Consider the following 19,953-nt stretch of genomic DNA (forward strand, 5'->3'; position numbering starts at 1 on the left):
ATGTTTTTGTGGTTTTCCCCATGTGTAACGTGTACACGAGTCAGTTTGCCTTAGAAAGTCCTCCACGAAGGCATCCCTTCCAGAGAGCCTTCGAGGCTTTGCCATAATCACATAAACCAAACCTCTGTTCGAAAAGTTCGCAGAAATATCATGCAATATGCACTGCTTGAATTTGGCTATTATTATACACCCTACGGAACAAAGGCATTCAGTAACATCGTTCGGAACAGCATAGTTCGCGTTCAAGGGAAATGCTTAGCAAATGGAGCTAAGCATTTTCCACCCATCCTTATGAGATGTCGGATTCCTTAGATGAGAAACAATTCCTTGTCGTAACACACTGACGTTATCTGCTAGATTTCTTACCTTTTTATCGCGTTATTCTCTCTTACCGATACAGCTTTAGAGGATCAACATTTCGGCCAATTTCGGCGATTCCAAACGACGTGACGACTACTCTGTGGCAGAGACGGAAAGAAATATTCTCTCGATGATTTCAGAATGTAAACAGAATCGGAACAAATGTTAATGTGCCGCCCATCCGGGACTGCGGTTAGTGAAGTTGACTACCATCCCCAGGAGCCCGTGTTCGAATCTCGAAGAATTCATGGATGTCTATAAGTGTACGGTGTCTGTTGGATGCATATGCATATTTCTGTTGGTGTCTGTTGGATGCATTTATCGTCGTGTATCAAAATACACGACGAAACGGAAGTCCTCTCGAGAGGAATCGGCCCCGGGATGCACAGTTAGTGCGGCGGGGCTAATGTCTCTTCGACTTATGGTTCCCACTCGCTTCTACTAGTCCTTACACATGTGTTCGGATGAAAGGTGTTTTTATATTTCAGACCTTCTGCCCTACGAGCATTTTCTGCAAATTATTTGAACGTAGAAGTATTGTTGCAAGTATTGTTCGAAATGAAATAAAATTAAGAACTAGCAATAACAATACTGTCCTTTAATCAATTTAAAGAAATAAATATATTAATAACTTACGCGGCCGCTTTTGCAAGTCCCTTTTCCCTTAGAAAGTCCTCCACGAAGGCATCCCTTCCAGATAGCCGCTAAAACGGCAAATATTTTGCTTCTGTTGGAGGGTTTTCAGTAATCCGAGGGAGAAGTGACTTTCTTCAAAGCACAGAAATGAAGATCTTTGAAATCGTAACTAGAAAACTCCCATTCGTTTTACGAGAAAAGGGAATTAACTTTTTCTTTTGCAAAAAAGTATTCACCACAAAATGAAATAATTTCAGTCTCATACGGCGAGAAGTGCGTATCACCGACTGGAGTGATAAGAACGAGTTACTGACCGCAAGAAAGGGGACATGTCAATTCCTTTTTCTTTCCCGAGATGTCTTCTATGCGAAAGAGTTCTTAAAAGGGTCAATTGCGCGATCCGGGAAAGAAAATTCGTGTATTAGCTTCCTCCAAATTGTCAATTTTGTGTGCTCTTCCCTCTCTTTTCGAAGAGAATTTCTTGTTGGTAGTCGGATTTTATTGTAAATTGTTCTCAAGACACGGCAAGCATTGATGCCATAAAACAATACCTCGGCCAGCAGCTATTTAAAATACAAAAAGAATTATTCAGGCGCATAAAGCTAAAAATTTTATGCCATACTTAAAAAAAGCATAACAACTGCATGAGTGGATCTGATTTATTTCAGCCAAAAATAATGCGTTATTGTAAAATAATTACCTATATTATTATTACTTTATAAGGTGTATTTCTCCCGCCTTCCTGGCACGCCTTCGTGCTGTGGTGGTCTGCACGCTGGGCGCAGAGTTCCGCGGTTTGATTCCCGGTGAAGGCTTTGCTACTTTTTCAATTTTTCTTGCTTCCAAAAAATACCTAATGTCTCTACAGTGGCGCCTGAACTAAAAGGGTGTTGGATGATGATTCTCCACACCCAGGATTTGGCGACTGGGTTCCCTAAAACACCAGTCGCCCTTTAAAAGCGGGGAGTGTATAAGATATTTCTCCCGCCTTCTCTTGGCATGCCTTCGTGGTGTGGTGGTCTGCACACTGGACGCATATTACAGAGGTCGGTGGTTCGATTCCCGGCGGTTGCTCATTTTTCATCTTTCCTGATTTTCAAATTCAAAAAATATTCTAATTTCTCTACAACTTCATTATTTTCCCTCGAGGCTATCTTTTTCTGTTCTTTTTTCTGAGCAAATGTTTCTACGTTTTGAGCAACAACAACAGCATCGTTCTACGCTGTTGTTTTGTAAATAACAGTGGCTCACATTTTCTTTCCGACAACTGTATTTTTAAAAATTATTTTCACAGATTTCGTACTAAACATTGCAATATAGACTCCAAATATTTTTCTAATTTACTATTCAAGCTTCCTTTGTCGCAAAATAAATTTGATCAAAATATTCTTTCGTTAAAATAATTTATTCAAAATGTATTAGTTAGTAACTTGTAGAGACATTAGGATTTGTTTTGGAGGCCGGAGACATGAAAAATGCGCAATGTTTTCGCCGAGAATCGAGCCACGGACCTCTGAAATACCGGCCCAGCGTACAGAACCACTACAACACGAAGGCACGCTAGGAAGGCAGGAGAAATACCTTTTAAAGGGCGACTGGGTGGTATTTAGGGGACCCAGTCGCCAAATACTGGGTGAGGAGAATCATCATCCAACAACCTTTTAGTTCGGGCGCCACTGTAGAGACATTTGATATCTTTGGAAGCAGGCAAGATGAAAAATAAGCAAGCGCATTCACCGGAAATCGAACCACGGACCTCTGGCCTAGCGTGCAGAACCACTACACCACGAAGGCACGCTAAGAAGGTGGGAGAAATACCATATAAACTAATGTAATAATCCGGACGCTCTAAACTTGTCGAGATATTTTAATGAGTGCAGTTTCTCGTTTGTTTAAATGAAAAGCCATCACAAGGATTATCGTTTGCATTTAGAAATTATTACTTATTTAGTATATTGTGTTAAAAGTTCCATATTTAAAGTAAACATAGCAAGACGCTGAAAATTTAGAAGTTGACATCGAAAGTAACTTAATGCGCCATTTTTAAGATGGTAAAGTTGTTCAAAATGACCCAAAAAATTCTTTGATGTAAAATATCTCACCATAAGTGATGAAATTGCGAAATGAAACGATGAAAATTGCGTGGAACTGTTGGAAATGTCCTCCTGTCTGAGCCGCATTCCAAACTAATGCGAAGGAATCGGAGATTTATTCTGCGAAAGATCAAGCAAAACAGAAAAACTAATGCTGTCTTAGAAGAACGGTTTCAAATAAAAATGAGTCATTAGGGCACGTCGACATAATGGGGGCGGGGGGTCAGAAAGAAGGAAGTTCTTCATCACCAAGAAGACAAGCAAATTACCCTGCGTTTGCCAAAATAAATGTAAGGCAATAGTTATTCGTTTGAAATAGATGAGTTATATATTATTTGCTGAATATATCTGTGTTCCATGAGCGAACTGCTGTGTGGCGAACCCTAATGAAAATTCGTAATGAAAATTCCGCTGCCTACCGTTAAATGATTTGAAGACATTTCGCTGCCTTTGGGGTAGGAAATTTAGCTTTTATATAAAATAAGATCCGCAGAAGTTGATGGATCCGTCGTAGTTTGGATCCATCAAATTCGAAGCCCTAAGTCGTTCATTACGACGGCCTAGCCCCTTACAATGGCCATAGTACGTAATCTTCATCGTGCATGTAATGTAAATATTATACGAAGACGATGCTTATATTTGTATATAAATTTGTAAATGTATACACTTGTTTATTGGTTTAGCATTTAATTTGTTTTTTATTGAAATTACAGTGTTAGTATTGCACTGATTCCCCCCCCTTAGTATCCTGTCTAGCGATAGCACTGTCCGGAACGTCCAGTCCTTGGGAAGGGTGAAATGCTACTAATTTTATACAAAGGTAGATAATTTTCATGCAATTATATGTGAAATTGTTGTATTTTTCTGTATAATGTAACATGAGAAGCTGACAGAAGCAATGCTCTGAAGGAAAAATAAGAATACAGGGTAAGTCTATTTAACATTGAGTAAACGGCTATCTCGTTCATTTGGCGACATATCGCCAAGCTGGCAACGACTTTAATAACTAATTTTTGTTGCAAAATTTGGCGAGAAATCGATAAAAGTCGCCAAAGTTGACCATTTGGCGACATTCGAGTGCAGTCCCTGTATAACTGTAACGAATATTGTATCAGGCTCAATGTTCCGTCTTACTTTCTTTGGGAACATGCAAGGGCCTGACTCGGAACAGGGAGCTTACTAAAGCTATGTTCAATAACTATGGGAAGTAGACAAGATACACAGGAAGGATATACAAAACCCTTTATTTTTCACTCTTTACAATAATTTCCGTACTTCGGAATACAGAGACCAACTACTTGTGGTCTGAACGTAAGAATATAAAAAATATAACTAAACTCTAACTTAAATTTGGAATAATAAACGTGGAAGATTGGCCTTATAGTAACAGGAAGCCGTATGTAGTACAGAGAACTGTTAACACTACAATACGTTTAAAATTATCAAGAGGGTTAAACCTCTGGCCTGGAAGGCAACCAGCAACTGAGTAAAACTTCTAAGGTAAGCGGCCTGCTTCGACTAACTCCTTCTTCTCTCTCGCTTGGCAAAAAGCCACAACTTAAGTACTTGGCGTTCGCCAGACAAATTTTGCATAAATAAGTTAACGCTTTTAATTCTGGCCGGAAGTAGAAAATAAGAAGTGATAGTAAAGATTTAAAATAAAATAAACGTTAGTAAAACTTAAGATCCTTACAATTGTAATTTGATAACTGTAATTGATGCTGTGCGTAACTGTAACCATATTCGTAAGATAAGGTCGAGAATGAGATAGTACTAGAAATATCTCCACAGCAAGCTGTAAACTATATAAGACAGTATCACTTTCTCAATTGTTGTAGTTGTTAGTTCAGCGTGAGTTCGGAGTACTGAGATGCTTCGCACTTTAGATGTGCTTTGCTTTGCATTGTGTTTAATGTTCTTAGTAGTTTAAAGTTACCTATTGATTGTGATAGTGTGAAGAGTTGCAGGACTATATCTGTGGAAAGTTCCATAACTGTGAAGTTTTTTTTTTTTTTTTTTTTTTTGAAATAAATTTATCAAGCTATTGTCAATTCTGCGTGCATTTAATCTATTACGAACCTGTATGCACGCAACAATATATATAGGAAAAGCTGTAATACCGCGAATGATAATATTATTCACCTAATTATTTTTGCCTTGGCGGCCATGTTTGTTTACAGTTAAAACTTAGAAAAATAGTAATTTGTTGTCAATCTAGAGAAACTAAGCTTCGCAACAACAAAGATAACGCCTTCTTTTATTATTGCGAATTAAATCTTGCTTAATCTATTCTGGAATTTATTCGAGGAAATAAGTGTTTCAGATTTACTTCGTAATTTTTAATATAGATATTTTGAGTTTTTGTGTATTTTTGCCTTGTCGCTGAACTGAATTAATTGAATGAGAAATACTGAATCGTCTGTGAAAAAAAATTTCTTTTTTGGTTTTGTTTGCTTAATTTCTTTTATACATCTTTTTAGATTTATCATATTTGAATAAAACATGTGGCAGCGATTAGATAATTCTTCAAATGTTATAAATTTATATGCATTCTGAGTTATAATATGAACCAAATGTAACGCTGTTAAGTCAGCGTAGCGCCGGAGTGTCGCTGTGGTAAACAAATATAGTGAATTTTAAAGAGTGCATTTATTCTATTGTGGTTTATGCGCTATCGACGAAGTAGATTTAATTGAATCCAATAAGTTTAAATGATATGCAAGACAAAATGCGTATAATTTAATATTCCGTGTGAGGAAGTCATGTGGTGTAGACATCAGATTTTTATATTTCTTGTAGTTTAAATTTTCACTGAGAACGGGAACTGAATTAATTTTCTTCGTCGAAAAAAAAAAATTCCTCGAAGAAACTGACTTCGTTTGCATCAAAAGTATCGAAATGAGGTACTTACCATTCTGAAGAAGGACGGCGGTGACTAGAATCCACAGCGTCAGCGTAACGTTGTGACTCGTCATCATTTCTCACAATCATCTGATCTGGAATTTCTCTGAAATTAAAAGAACTAGATTAATTGTATGGACAGATAAGAAAAAGACTCGCTTAAAATTGAATATAAATGTAATGACATTCGCAACAATTTCACCTACCGAAGCAGTCTAATGAATAAATGAATACAGATAAGCGAGAAGTGTTTACTTCTGCAAGGGGTCAAATCGTGGAATAATGACTAAAAACATCCTTATAAAAAAGGAATGTGCGAGAAGTTTCTTTTATCATTCGTGAGGATGTGTTTTAATCACCTTGATGGTGGTATATGCTGATTTTAATCTACTTAAATGATGTTTGAAAAAAAAGAAAAAAAAAAAAAAAAAGAGCAGAAAAGAATCGTAAACGATTTACTGTAAAATTTCATTAACCGCATGCATATATATATATATATATATATATATATATATATATCTGTACCGTATTAATTTACGATTAGATTTATTCCCTCCCATTACGGTTCCATACCGGTTCTGTCCGGACTAATTATGATTGAACTGCATCCCCTAAGAAATCGAACACAGGAATTTTGATCCCTCGAACAAATTATAACTTTATAAGGTGCGGGTCATATTCTAGTTTCAGTTGTGACTCAGTTATTCGTTACAACATTTGTGAACATGCAAATTACACGGAAATGTATCGTTGAGCACCAAACCTAACGTGATCTGCGTCAATGGCTAAAGCTATAGAATGAATTTCTTCTTCTTTCAGTCGCATTAAAAAGAATACTGTTCACTAAATTATTATAGAAAATAGATTCCATAAATGCAAAATATCTAATAAGTCAAAAAACAAAAGAGGCTCCCGAAGGACCACGTCTTTTTTAAAATCCAAGCAAGCTAAAATATGGGCCGGGTTGACCATGTCAGACTTACACCAATGGCTCTCGGGAAAGATCTATTCTTGATGAAATGTGAATGCACTAATATAGCCACTCGCGAAGCGAGAAAAGGCCATCTGATATTTTCCAGGCGATAGCTGAATGGAACCTTCACTAACAGCGCTATTTCCGAATGAGTTTAACCTTTTTTAACTTTGCTTTTTTTAACTTACAAAAAAATGCAAAGTATGAGTAAATTTTATATTTTTGAACTTTTTAATGCATTTAACGTAAAATCTTTTCAATAAACGATAAATTTTTCTTCGAAATGCTTAGAATTTGAGATTGATTTCAAGTTAATGATAATGATGGTAATAATAATAAAGATTAAAAGAAAATGCTTCCAGTAAAGATGTAACTCTTTTTTTGTTACGGAGATCCGTTTTGGTGTGGCTAAGAATTATTTTTTTCCCTTTTCTTTTAAGCTTTTATTATGCTAAAGTTTTCAAACGATTTAAAGTCTCTGAAGACTTTTGCTAACATTACTTGAAGATAAGCAAAACGTGTTTTCGGTTACGGGCTATTTCGCCCAAAGTACAGTACAACTCCAATTATACGAACTCCGACTATCCGAATCGGTTTCAGAACATAAGAAAAAAATTACGATAAAACCGTAGTGTTGGAACATTAACGATTTCGGACATTCAAAGGAGCAAGCTTACACTTTTAAACTTCGTGGCACTGCTTGAAAACGAAGATGGAAGTTCTTCAAGAAAATCAATGAAGGCAGCAACAAACAAAAATATAGAAGATGTCGTTTTCAAGCGGCTTTTGAAGCGACGTTCTATGGGAAATCCAATTTAGGGTCCGATTCTTTGTGAAAAAGCTAAAATCTTAGCTGTAAATCCTTTAAAGCAAGTAACGGCTGGCTAAGAACTTTTAAGTGCAGGCACGGTGTCCGTCAAACAGACCCATGTGCTCAGCAAGCAATGACTTTCAGCACTTACAAGTACAGTACACTGCATAACATGTACGTAAAAAGTGTTGGCTTTTCATTTTAACTAATTAAACAATCCGGTTATTCGAGTTTTTGATTATCCGACTAAGGTCCGATCCCAGTGGACTCGGATAATTGGAGTTCCACTGTATATTCCAAGTTAAGTGGTCGGTCTGCTCGCTTCTTAACTATTTGCGACTTTCTCGTAGCGAAAGAGACCACGCTTGTGCTGTGTTATAATTAACCGATTTGTGTTTTAAAAATGAACTACTAAATAATGTCTTTAGTTGATTAGAACAAATTTCTTTATAAAAGATAAATAAATGAAAAAGGTCTGAAAGAGTTTGTTTAGGTTTCTTACTCCCTCGCTCAGCTCGCAGTTGCCAGTTTGCGTTTGCACTCACTTCTGCTAACGCCCCCTTTTTTTGTCTTTTTAATTTTGTTTTCAATCTTTTCACCGTATCAGTTTCTTGGAAGATGGCTTACAAAACCTTTTTCGTCTTTTTATTTTTAACATTATGTGCATTTTTATTAAATATCACATTCTTGGACCTTACGCCACATGAAATTCAATTCAACAGTAAAATCACAAAATATTTAAAGATAGCGTATCTCTAGACTTTCCGATAGACAGTCTAGCGCGGCAGAGATAAAAAAAATTGTTTTATTTCGTGCTGTATTGCCGCTGCTTGCTTTCAAATTGTTGAATTTCTTAAAAATTTTACAAAATATGAAATAAATAATAAAAAGTATATATAATGTCCTTCGATGAAAATGCTGAATGTATTGAATCACGTAAATCATGAATTAAATGTATTTTATTATTTATATCAGTCTGATTCAAAAGTAAGAAAGGAATATTTTTAAGAACTGCTTCCATTGTTTTCAGATACCCTTTTGCTGAACAAAAGGGACTGAACTGAGGAACAAAACTGAGGGAAGAGGTACGAATGCAGAAAGGAGAGTTAAAACATACTGTTTACATGTGAGGCACAAGTTGCATTGCCGAATGCAAACAGACAACCAAAACTAGCATCTCGCGGTCACATCACCATGCCTACCCTATCAGCGGTTAGGATTTTGGCTAAGGAAGCACAAATGTCCCAAAACTGCTATGAGAACAAATTATTTTTTTGATTTTATTGTAAAACCTCTCCTGGTATTTCATACCTGGATTTGTTTTCTTTTGATATAATGCCTTAATTACTTTGACATATTTTAATATGCACGTATAAATACGTTCTTACAGATATCACAAAAAATATTCTAGGCCGTATATATACGCCCTTGCCGCTTAGAGGTTTAAAAAAGTGCACTACGGACCTACGCTTCAATTCGCAAACAGCGATAGTTCCGCGTAATCCGAGACAGCCAAATCGGAGAGTATGAGCAGGAGACACCATTTGCACGACGAAAGTGCCTTGGAGGGCAGTAGAAATGTTGCAAACTGGTGAAGACAATCTGCTGTTGAGAGAGAACTCAATACGCATCGTAATATCATAATCAACAGGCCGTATAATCGTTATCAAAGGAATCAAAACTCTTGTAGAAGTTGTGGGAGTTCCGGAGGATTACAACCTACGGCAGATGATCGCTTCCTGCTGCTATGTGCAGTACGCTGTAGATCACTAATAGCACAACAGATGGCGTCGAATCTGTGCTGCTGTAGGAAGGCTCATAACCCGCCAAATTGTGTCGCGCCGGCTGCATGAAGGTGGACTGTACACTCGACGACCTGTGGTTTGTGTTCTTTTGTTCTCATCGCATGAGGGGGTGCGGTTGAATTGGGCAAGTGTACAGCGCAGCTGGTGTACTCTTTAAGAACGAGTCCCCATTTAACTTCCAGAAAGCTTCTCTAAGAGTAATGATATAGCGAGAATCAGGGACACGCTATCGGGCGGTAAACATCGTCGAAAGAGACCATTGCAGAGGAGAAGGACTGGGATAGTATGGACTGGGATAGGAACGAACGGCTGCACTGACCTTTACGTGATTTTTGGCGGTTCCGTCATAGAAGTCCGAAACCGCGACGAAATTCTGCACCTTCTTTTGCGCCCTTTTATCGCTGCCGCCTTGACCTGCTAGATCACCGGAGAGTCCCACACATCATGTGTGGGACATGTTGGGACAATAGACAGCAGGTCGCAGTGTGCGGCTACGTATCGACATGCATTACTACAGGAATGGGCGCTAATGCCACAACTAGCGATCGGCGACACTGTTGCCAACTTGGCTTGCCGGTGTCAAGCTATAGGGTATCGTATCTGTTATTAACGGGATGTTTCCATTGCACATTCTTCCGACCCATTTGGTCTTTCGGGATGTGAAGGTCGTAATATATGTGTTTTTCGTAATACATGTGTTTTTGTATGTCTTTGATTTATTGTTTGCTATATGGTCTAGTAACGCCACACCAAACTCTTGAATCCATTTCGCACATATCCATGAAATAGTTTTTATTTTTTCCTTGTTTTGTCTCTGTTGCTTATTTTTTGATCCGGAATGTGGTTAAGTTTGTCAATCCACAACATAAAATGAAATTAGAATGAATATCAATTAAAATGAATAAATTTTCAAAGATCTTACAGTTTATCCAAATGGGAACAGACGCGAATGTGATCTGAAGCAAAATCCCATTTCGAGACTAATTTTTCTTTTTGCCTGTAAAAATATTCTTCTTATTTTAATTTCAAGTGAAGCCTCAAATTCAGATACAGGCTCAAAATGTACCATAATGAATATATATTCTTTGAAAAGTCGCAATCGTTTAGTCTATTTCACTGCTTGAGGAGATGCAATAATCTACTCGTTTTCAATACGATTCTTTCAGGATTCAGTATCATAATAGGCCCACCGGCGGCCGAGCGGTAAAGCCGCTGAACACTGGTAGTTCGGTCCGAGGTTCGAATCCCGTGAACGGGCTGGCCGCATGGGCGTTTTCGTGGTTTTCCCCATGTGTAACGTGTATACGAGCCAGTTTCCCTTAGAACGTCCTCCACGAAGGCATCCCTCACTTTAGGCAGATAGCCCTCGTGTGCTTTGGCATAATTAAGTAATCCAATCCAATATCATAATATTAAAATTTAGAAAGATGAAATAATTGATAAGAATTTAAGAGAGTCTGCAAAACATTTTGTTTGGTTAAAATCTTGAAAGATTGTTTTCTCTGAATCATAAATTCTCTAACAAATCTGTAAAATTTTATCCTTTAATGGTAATTTTTGTTTATGACATTAATATAAAGTTTAACGAATTTCACAAAATGCCTAATTCATGTGGATTAGCAACCCTTTAAGTACCGAAAAAGAGCTTCTACGACAATGGATCTATTTCATGGCCAGGGAAAGAATTTGCTGAAAACGAAATCTCAAAAAGTCACCTCCTTTACTAGTAATTTAATTTTTGTATTTTACACTAACCGAAAGTTTACCGAGTTTAATAAAGTGCAATATGAATTTGGATTAGTAATCTTTAAAATTTCGAAAGGGAGCTTCAACACCAAAGGTTCCGCAGTGTCATTTTGTTAAACATGTACCTTCCGAATACTCGTCGAGAGTGCTTCCAGTTACACCACGAAGGCACACAAAATAGAGGCAGAAAGTACTTTATATACTTTCTCTTTCAAAGAGCGACTATAGATGAAGGGACTCGATCATCAAATAGTGTGTGTGTGTGGGGGGGGGTAGATGAATAATCTTCCGCCACTTTTTATTTAGTTTTGACACCACTACTATAGAGTCATTAGGTTTTTGATGCTGGAAACGTGAAAAATGTTCAATGCCCTTGCCGGGATTCGAGCTCCAGACTTCCGGAATACACTTCGAGTGTGCTTCCAGTTACACCCCAAAGGCATGCAGAAAGGACGGAGAAAAAAACTAAACTTTATGGTTGCAACGAACTCTCCTGATCCAAAAAGATCTAGATCAGGTCCAGAAATGCATCGAGGCCGAGAAAGAAAGGGCTTGTGTCTTTCGTTAGCTAAGGCTCTGAATATATCTTATAAGTGATATCTCTTATAGATGGTAATACGACTTTGCCTAGCACGTCCCAATTTTAATAATAACCTGGAGAAAGGATCTAAAAGTTTAACTTTCTTCTCTTCCCACCAACTTCACAATGACCCAATGTAGTCTTTAAATGCTTTTACAAATATCCGCAGCTTTTCCGGGATTCCATCTGGGTGAAACGTTCTTACTGCCGACTTCCCTGCCACCGTTGGCGAGTTTTCCTTCTTGCATACTTACGAATTGGTCATTATAATAAACTGTAAATGTCCTTAAAACATAATTATTTCTTTTCTTTGACTTTTTTATTAATACTAGGGTTGGGGCAAAAGTCATGGCAACTGTTTTTTTCTTGTGGATATGTGAACGGATCACAAAACATATATGTATCATGTGGAAGTTCTGTAGGCATAGTGTGTATGCAGAACAACAGATGACTCTGTGATAGCTGGCTGTGTGGTAGCGAGGGCTCTGAAATCAGTCAGTTGGTGAGTGTCGCGCGAGATGGACATACCAGTGTTGAGCAGCGCTCTTACATCAAAATAGCCGTTCTCCGAGGGAGAAATGTGATGAAATATCACAGTGAATTAGTAGAAGCCCTTGAGAATAATGCCCTACCATATCGTACAGTAGCACGGTGGGTAAGAAAGTTTCAGCAAGGACGTGTGTCAACCAGTGATGAGCAACGTTCGGGACGACCGATGAGTGTGCCGTCATCGAGCACCTTTATGGATCAAGACAGACAATGGACGTTACTGGAGTTAGAGAGGGCAAGTGGCATCGAGTAACGCACCATCCACAGGATATTGCGTAATGAGCTACAGCTACGCAAAATCGCTTCGCGATGGGTACCGCATGCACTGACGGAAGTTCAAAGGTGGGTGTGCTATGCAATATGCTCCGACCACTTTGCACGCTGGCAACAGGACGGCGATCAATTCTTTTCACGAATAATCGCATTCGATGAATTTTGGGCCAGGGCATACAAACCAGAACTGAAATGTTAGTCCACGGAGTGGCAACATCCTGGATCACCAAGCCAGCAGAAGGTCCGTCAGAATCCTTTCCCAGTCAAATTGATGGTGATCGTCGCGTATGACGTCAGGGGTGTCATTGTTTGCCACTTTGTTCCTCATGGCAGAACAGTGACCGCACGGTGCTACAGGGACTCATGTCAACTTTATGTGTATTGTGTGATCATTCTTTCGCACGGTGAAGGCCATATTGCCCTGTATACTACCGTAATAAATTCGTGTGTTACGAGATTTCAGTGCTATTCATTGTCCACACATGTAGTTAAGACCTTGTCTTTTCATCTGTATATGTCACATTTTCCAACCGGACTGGTATCTTCAAGAAAAAAATAGTTGCCATGACTTTTGCCCCAACCTACGTATTAAAAAGAACATTCACTTTAGTTAAACGCCAGTAAATCAACACATTTGTATAGGGTGTTTCCAAAGTTCTAGGTATTAAGCTCTAGTTCTGTTCCTAGAACTTACAGGCAATGCTATCGGCCAGAGACACGTCTTGGCATTAATTGTGTAACTATCCATGCAACAGTGTTTAATCCGATTCAGTTGTTCCACTAATTCAGGCACATTTTTATAGCACTATTTTCGCAACCATTCACGTTCTTTTCGTGGAAAGATTATGTGAAAAACTTCAGATATTGTTTAATATCTGCGAGGAGTATTGCTGTTCCCACATTTGCAAAATACTTTACGTGGTGTTCGATATGAAAGTTTAACCATGCCATAAATAGATAGGGGAGACACAGAAAAAGTTCTTTGAGAACGGCTTAAAAATCAGGTTTATGTTGGAATAAGTGTATTAAAAAGGAATTATACTGTAAAACTGCATTACAGTGAAATAAAAAAAAATAATTATACATAAATTCCTAGAATTTTGAAAACGTACCTCGTACTACGCTTAGAAGAAAGGTTCTTTTATTTATGCATGATTTCATACTTTCATTTAAATTATGAGTTTCTTTGGCCATGCATCAAATCTTTAATGCCTCACGCCTACTTTGATACACTGATTCATGTATCTCCGATCATGTAAATTAACTTCTACTAAAATTAAGATTAAAATCTTCAACGAGTTATGCTAAGTGAACCGTGATTTAAATTAGTCTCAAACACCATTGATCAACCATGACAGTCGTGATAAATTTTCATTAAAGTTCATCGAAATTTCTGCGAGATCACGAGATACAAGAGTTTCAAACTGTAGCCTTCACTTATAGGCAGTATTACGATTTCATGATGTGTTAGTTAACTTTTTATTTATTTTCGCATCCAATTTCTGCAATTATAAAATGTTACGCAGATTAATAATCTTTTAAATGTTTGTTGTCCAACATATTTTTCAACACCGATCTTCTACCCATTTTTTTTTATAAACAAAGAACTGACAAGGAATTGAGAAAAAATTCGGAAATTCGAAAGCCGAAAACAGAATTATTGCGAATAGAAGAAAGTTTATCTCTTTTGATGTACAATAAAACTAAACGGAATTCTTTAAAAAACTATACATTTAAATCATTTAATATTATAAATATAATAAAGATGTAAAAAATATATGCATTGTTTGAAGCCCACAAGCTTCGTAAAGGAGTATTAATATCAGGCAAAGTATATCAATATAATCAAAGAATAAATGAAATTTATCTTAGAAACGCTTTCAGATGGGTAATTCTGTCTTTTTCTGACTTTAATGGCAAGCATAAGATTTTTGGCAAAGAATTTCGGAAAAATTAATGTTGTGGTCCAAGCGGCATATTTTTCAAATTATAATGCGATATTGCTTAGCAATGTAGCGAAGTGTATCATTCAAAAATGATGTACTTTTGAGAAAAATTATGTCTTATCATGCCTTCGTGGGGTAACGCTCAGCTCACTCGGCGTGTATTCTAGAGGTAAGAGAAGCTGATGTATGCGTCGGTAAGGCTATTCAATTAGACTGTGAATAACGGACCCTTTTCATATTCTGCGTATGTTGCAGACAAGGAGAATGTTCTCTGCTCCCTTGATGAGATGTAAGCCACGGGGGAAGGAGACGCCTAAAGAACGAACGCGTGCTTGAAAGACTTTTTAAGACATGTGAAATCATACCGGACATCCTTTTGTCGTAAGAGGTAAACGAATGCTGCAGTTTTATAGAAACACGCTTGATTTGCAGCATGGCGCCCTTTATAGTTGTAGAGACATTAGGTTATAATACGAAGCGGGAGACATGAAAAATGAGCAATGTCCTCACCAAGACTTGAACTATGGACCTTTCGAATACACGCCGAGCGTGCTTACACCGCGAAGGCATGAGAAATACCTTATTTGCCCACTGGAGATTAGTGGGCTCAGTCGCCAAATCCTGGTGATGGAGAATCATCTCCACCACTTTTTTAGTTCGGGCGCCACTGTAAAGACATTAGGTTAATTCGAAGCAGGAGAGATGGAAAATGAGCAGGACTCTAACTACGAACGTCTCGAATATGCGCCGAGCGTGCTGACTACTACATCACGAAAGCATGTTAAGAAGGAGGGAGAAGTACCTTATGTAGTTTAGATGGTCCTTGGATTATAAAGCAAATAGAAGTTTAGACAACCGTATTATTTCGTTGAAAGATGAGTCCCCTCTACGAACAATAAAAAATAAACAGTATTGGGAATTGTAAGTGATTGTATGTAGTGCCTATGGTAAGTGATTGATTCATTTGCGGGCAGACCGAGAGTATTATCCTTCAGCATCGCTAAGTCTGTTTTAGATTCCAGTCCGCTCGAAGTCCGCTCATATAAGTATCTTTCGCGTCCACTTAGTTTGTACAGTTGATTATGCAAATCTGAATTTTTGAATGTAAATATTTATTCAGAAGTTTAGAATAAAGTTTTTGTTTATATATTTATTAGTTCAAACAGGCTTTGTCCCTGAAGGACTATTGTTTTCGTTTTGCGATTTTGCGTTGAATCACTATAAATGTCTGTTTCACTTTTCAAACTGTTGCACCAATGTTAGAGTCCTGCATTATATTTGAAGAAATTAAATGATGAAAAATCTGCATAAATGTATATATATTTCTCGCATTGTGATAAAACAACGGTACATAGAACCATCGAATTTTGAATGACGTAATCCTCCTACGAATATGGGCATATGGAAGACCAAGGCTCATTTTAAAACTGTTTTGCGATATTTGCTGTTAAACTGAATTTTATGCTTTAAATGCGAAGAACGTGATATTTAATAAGTAAATGTAACACACAAAATGTGAAAAAAAGTCTCTTTGGACATAATTTAAAATCTGAAACCTTTCGGATTTTTTTTTTTGTGGCTTTAATGTGTTAATGTATTACTTAGGGACTTGTATATAAAAAGGACATTTACGTAGCTATGATTCTGTTATATGTATGAGTTACCTGCCCACGGCAGTTAAAAAATTTTAAACTGCATTATGAAAACGAACCTGGATTAATAATTAGCGACTTTACGTAACTGACAATTTTTTTTGTGATAAGATTGAAATATTTTATTTCTCAATTTTTTTCTTGATTATTCAGTACCAATTTTTCTAACGTAACAATTGCTGTACAAAATTTGCAAGCGTCATTTGGATCGTATTTCGTGTAAGTATTGTAAATATTTCATGATTACAGATATACGCGTGGACAAATATATGCTACGGAATTAGAGTGTTGCTACTTCCAGCATGAGAGAAAGACATCTTCCATTTAAATGAAAACGCGTATAATGTTTCCAAGAACAAACCTTTATCTTATGAAGGCTATGGTCAATAAGGTCATCAAATACTGGACCCATCAGTTGAATGAGAACATCATATTTGCAACTATGACTTCAAGCATAATCAGTTCTTTCAAATGCCTATAACAAGCAGGTGGTAAAATTCAGCATTTGTTACGGAGTAAAACTTTAGACGTTTATCAGAATATATGTTACATTTGCATGCCTATCTTACATCTTATGTCCCTAGTAAATTCCGGTTCTCTCTTGATTGAATAGTCTATGTAATCATACGGGCCATTTTCTGCAAGAAAAACCTCTTCAATAAAATATTCTATGTAACAATACGAACCGTTTTCTTTAAGGAAAACCTCTGAAATATTCTATGTAACAATACGAACCGTTTTCTTTAAGGAAAACCTCTGAAATATTCTATGTAACCATAATAGCCGTTTTCTTTAAGAAAATCCTCCAATAAAATATCTTGATTGAAATATTCTATGTAACCACGTAGAGACATTACATTTTTTTTAAAGCAGGAAAGACGAAAAATGAGCAATTCCCTCGCCGGGACTCGAACTACGAACCTTTCGAATACGCGCCGAGTATGCTGACCACTACACCACGAAGGCATGCTAAGACGGCGGGAGAAATACCTTATATACTCTCCCTTTTAAAGGGGGACTGGGACCCAATCACTAAATCCTGGTAATTGAGAATCATCATCCAGCCCCCTTTTTTTAGTTCGTGCACCAATGTAGAGAAATTAGGTTTATTTTGAAGCAAGAGACATGAAATATGAGCCATGCCTTCGCCGAGACTCGAACATCGCACGTCTCTAATACGCGCCGATCTAGCTGAGCATTACACCGCGAAGGCATGCTAAGAAGGCGGGAGAAATACCTTATATACTCCTCTTTTGGGCGACTGGGGATTAGGGAACCCACTCGCCAAATCCTGGTAGTGAAGAATCCTCTTCCACCACCTTATTTAGTTCGAGGGCCACTGTAGTGGCATTAGATTATTTTGATGCTGGGGACGTGAAAAATGAGCAGTGCCCTTGCTGGGACTCGAACCACGCACCTCTTGAATGCGTGCCGAGCGTAGTAACAGTTAGACGTAGCCAAAAGGCAAACGCGCGTTATTCAGGAATCCTGTCATCGAAGTCAGTAGAACTTTGACTTTAATACTTTCTCCTTCCCATTTGCTTTTAACGCAATTCTAGAAACTCATTCTAATAAAGAATTGCAAGCTGAAGATAGAAAAGTAGTATAAACTTAAAATAACTGTTATAAAATTAGGATATACCTTGCAGCCATGCGACCCGTTTTCTTTAAGGAAAACCAAGAAAACCTCTTAATTGAAATATTCTATGTAACCCAAACGAACCGTTTTCTTTAACAAAAACCTCCAAGATAACATTCTTATAGTTCTGTTGCGGTTTGTCGCAATCGAATATTTGATCGTTTAATGGTATGCTACGGTAATTATTGACTGTAAGAGAACATTTTAATAAATATTGTGATCAACACACATTTTATATGTGCCTGTACAGACATCTTAAGTCTATTTTCCGCCAATTTGTCTTGTACAGGATAAAATTTTTATGTATATTTATATAATACCCCCAAAATAAATCAAAACTTTTTGTAAAATTAATCTGTACTACAAAAATAACGATTATATAACATCCGATCGTTCTGAGACGGCAAAATCGGCAATGAATGATTTCTCAATTTCATTCCACGACAAACAGCCGGGGAAAAGAAAAGAAATAAAACTTCCTAAACGTTAATTTCCTGTTCACATTATCTGATTTTCCTGCACTACTGGAAATATTGAATCGAGCCATCGATATGTTTTAATATTTCGGCATCTCTCGCTCTTCCATTTCCTCGCATTTTGGCAGATCGTGTGCACTGATATGTTTTCGCATACACTGCATATGGAATGAGACTGATGATATGTAATTACACTATTGCGGAACAATCGAGGGAAAATGGGCCGAACTCTATTTCAGGGAAATATCCCTGTGGGGAAGATAACGATTACGCAAATCTGTACGCAGTATCTAGGTTGACGGCGTTGCGATCCAGCATAAAACAAGAAAAGAAAATCATTAAGATGGTTATTAATTCCGAAATTGTAAAATTTTTATTAAGTAATAAAATAATAATGAATATTCTGATGTGGTAGACGGATTTGTAATTGTTTTATTTAATAAGGAAATTACGAAAAGCTTAAGAGGAAGGAAACTTTTTTTTTAAAAAAAAAGTTATCGTAGTGAGGTTTGGATGTAAACTGCGGATGTAGATTTTGAAAGCTAAGCATTTTAAGATGGCATCACATCTTTGGAACAAACTCATTAAAATTTTATAAAATAAACAAAATTGCTCTAATTTTATATGAGGCTAAATTTAATCTTATGCTGTAGGTTTTAAAGACAATTGTATACATTTCGCAAGAGACTAACTCGAGTCTCTGCTCTTCCAGGGGAGGGGGAACCATTTCTGTGCCGTTTGCTGACCCGCTTTGCCCCCGGAAATTGGAACTGTGGACTAACTGCCAGTTTTTAGCGCTCATATATATTCAAACAGTGGCAAGATATATAACAATGGTGTGCACAGAACATTTCAAAGAGTTTCAGTCAAGCGTGACAACTGAGGAATTCGGTATTATTTTATTTCCGATATTATCTTCATTATCGTATTATCTAGTTATGGGACATTCAAATTTTCGAATCCCCCGAATCTCGAAAACGCATGAAGATTAGAAAACTCGAGTTTTCATTCACTTCATTCTTCATTCGAATCTTTAGAACCCTAAAGTAAGATACTATTAAAATTCTCTGTACTTGCTCTGGTTTAAAAAGATTTGTAAAAACAAATTTAATAAATAAACACTTATTATATACTTTTTGGGGAATTATGTTGATAAAATGAACTTACTGATTTAAAAGATTTAATTGCAATACATTAGTGAATTTGTTAAATTGCACTTGCGCATTCCTAATAAATATGGGTATGTTTTCAAAATTCTCATTCAGAAAATACTTCTTTATTAAAAGCAGATTTAAAATTGTATAGTGTGTTTAAACTTCAAGAATCAAGTAAAAGGTTTTCTTTCAATCAAGTAAAAAAATTTTCTTTCTTTTTTTTCTCAATCAAGTAAACGTTTTTCTTAAAAAGAAATTCAAGTAAAAGTTTCCCTTTCTTTCTAAACTTCTTTTTAGCTCAAAGGGCTTTTGCGTCGATTCATTTTGAAACTGTGGCCACCAAATATTATCATCCTGTA

The 19,953-nt window shown here is 37.0% G+C and overlaps 1 protein-coding gene across 3 annotated transcripts in view; it reads right to left on the minus strand.

Annotated features, from left to right (window-relative positions):
• LOC118185111 (uncharacterized) overlaps positions 1-19,953 on the minus strand; it is a 243,667-nt gene that overhangs the window by 162,737 nt on the left and 60,977 nt on the right. For all 3 annotated transcript variants that reach the window (XM_035354918.2, XM_035354915.2, XM_085817782.1), the window contains exon 2: positions 6,001-6,096. In XM_035354918.2, the coding sequence (XP_035210809.1) occupies positions 6,001-6,067 (67 nt within the window). In that variant the 5' untranslated portion in view covers positions 6,068-6,096. The remainder of the gene's footprint in view (positions 1-6,000; positions 6,097-19,953) is intronic.

This window comes from Stegodyphus dumicola, chromosome 5 (assembly GCF_044657685.1).
Source record: "Stegodyphus dumicola isolate Sdum_Otavi_A_Nest chromosome 5, ASM4465768v1".
Classification (NCBI taxonomy): domain Eukaryota; kingdom Metazoa; phylum Arthropoda; class Arachnida; order Araneae; family Eresidae; genus Stegodyphus; species Stegodyphus dumicola.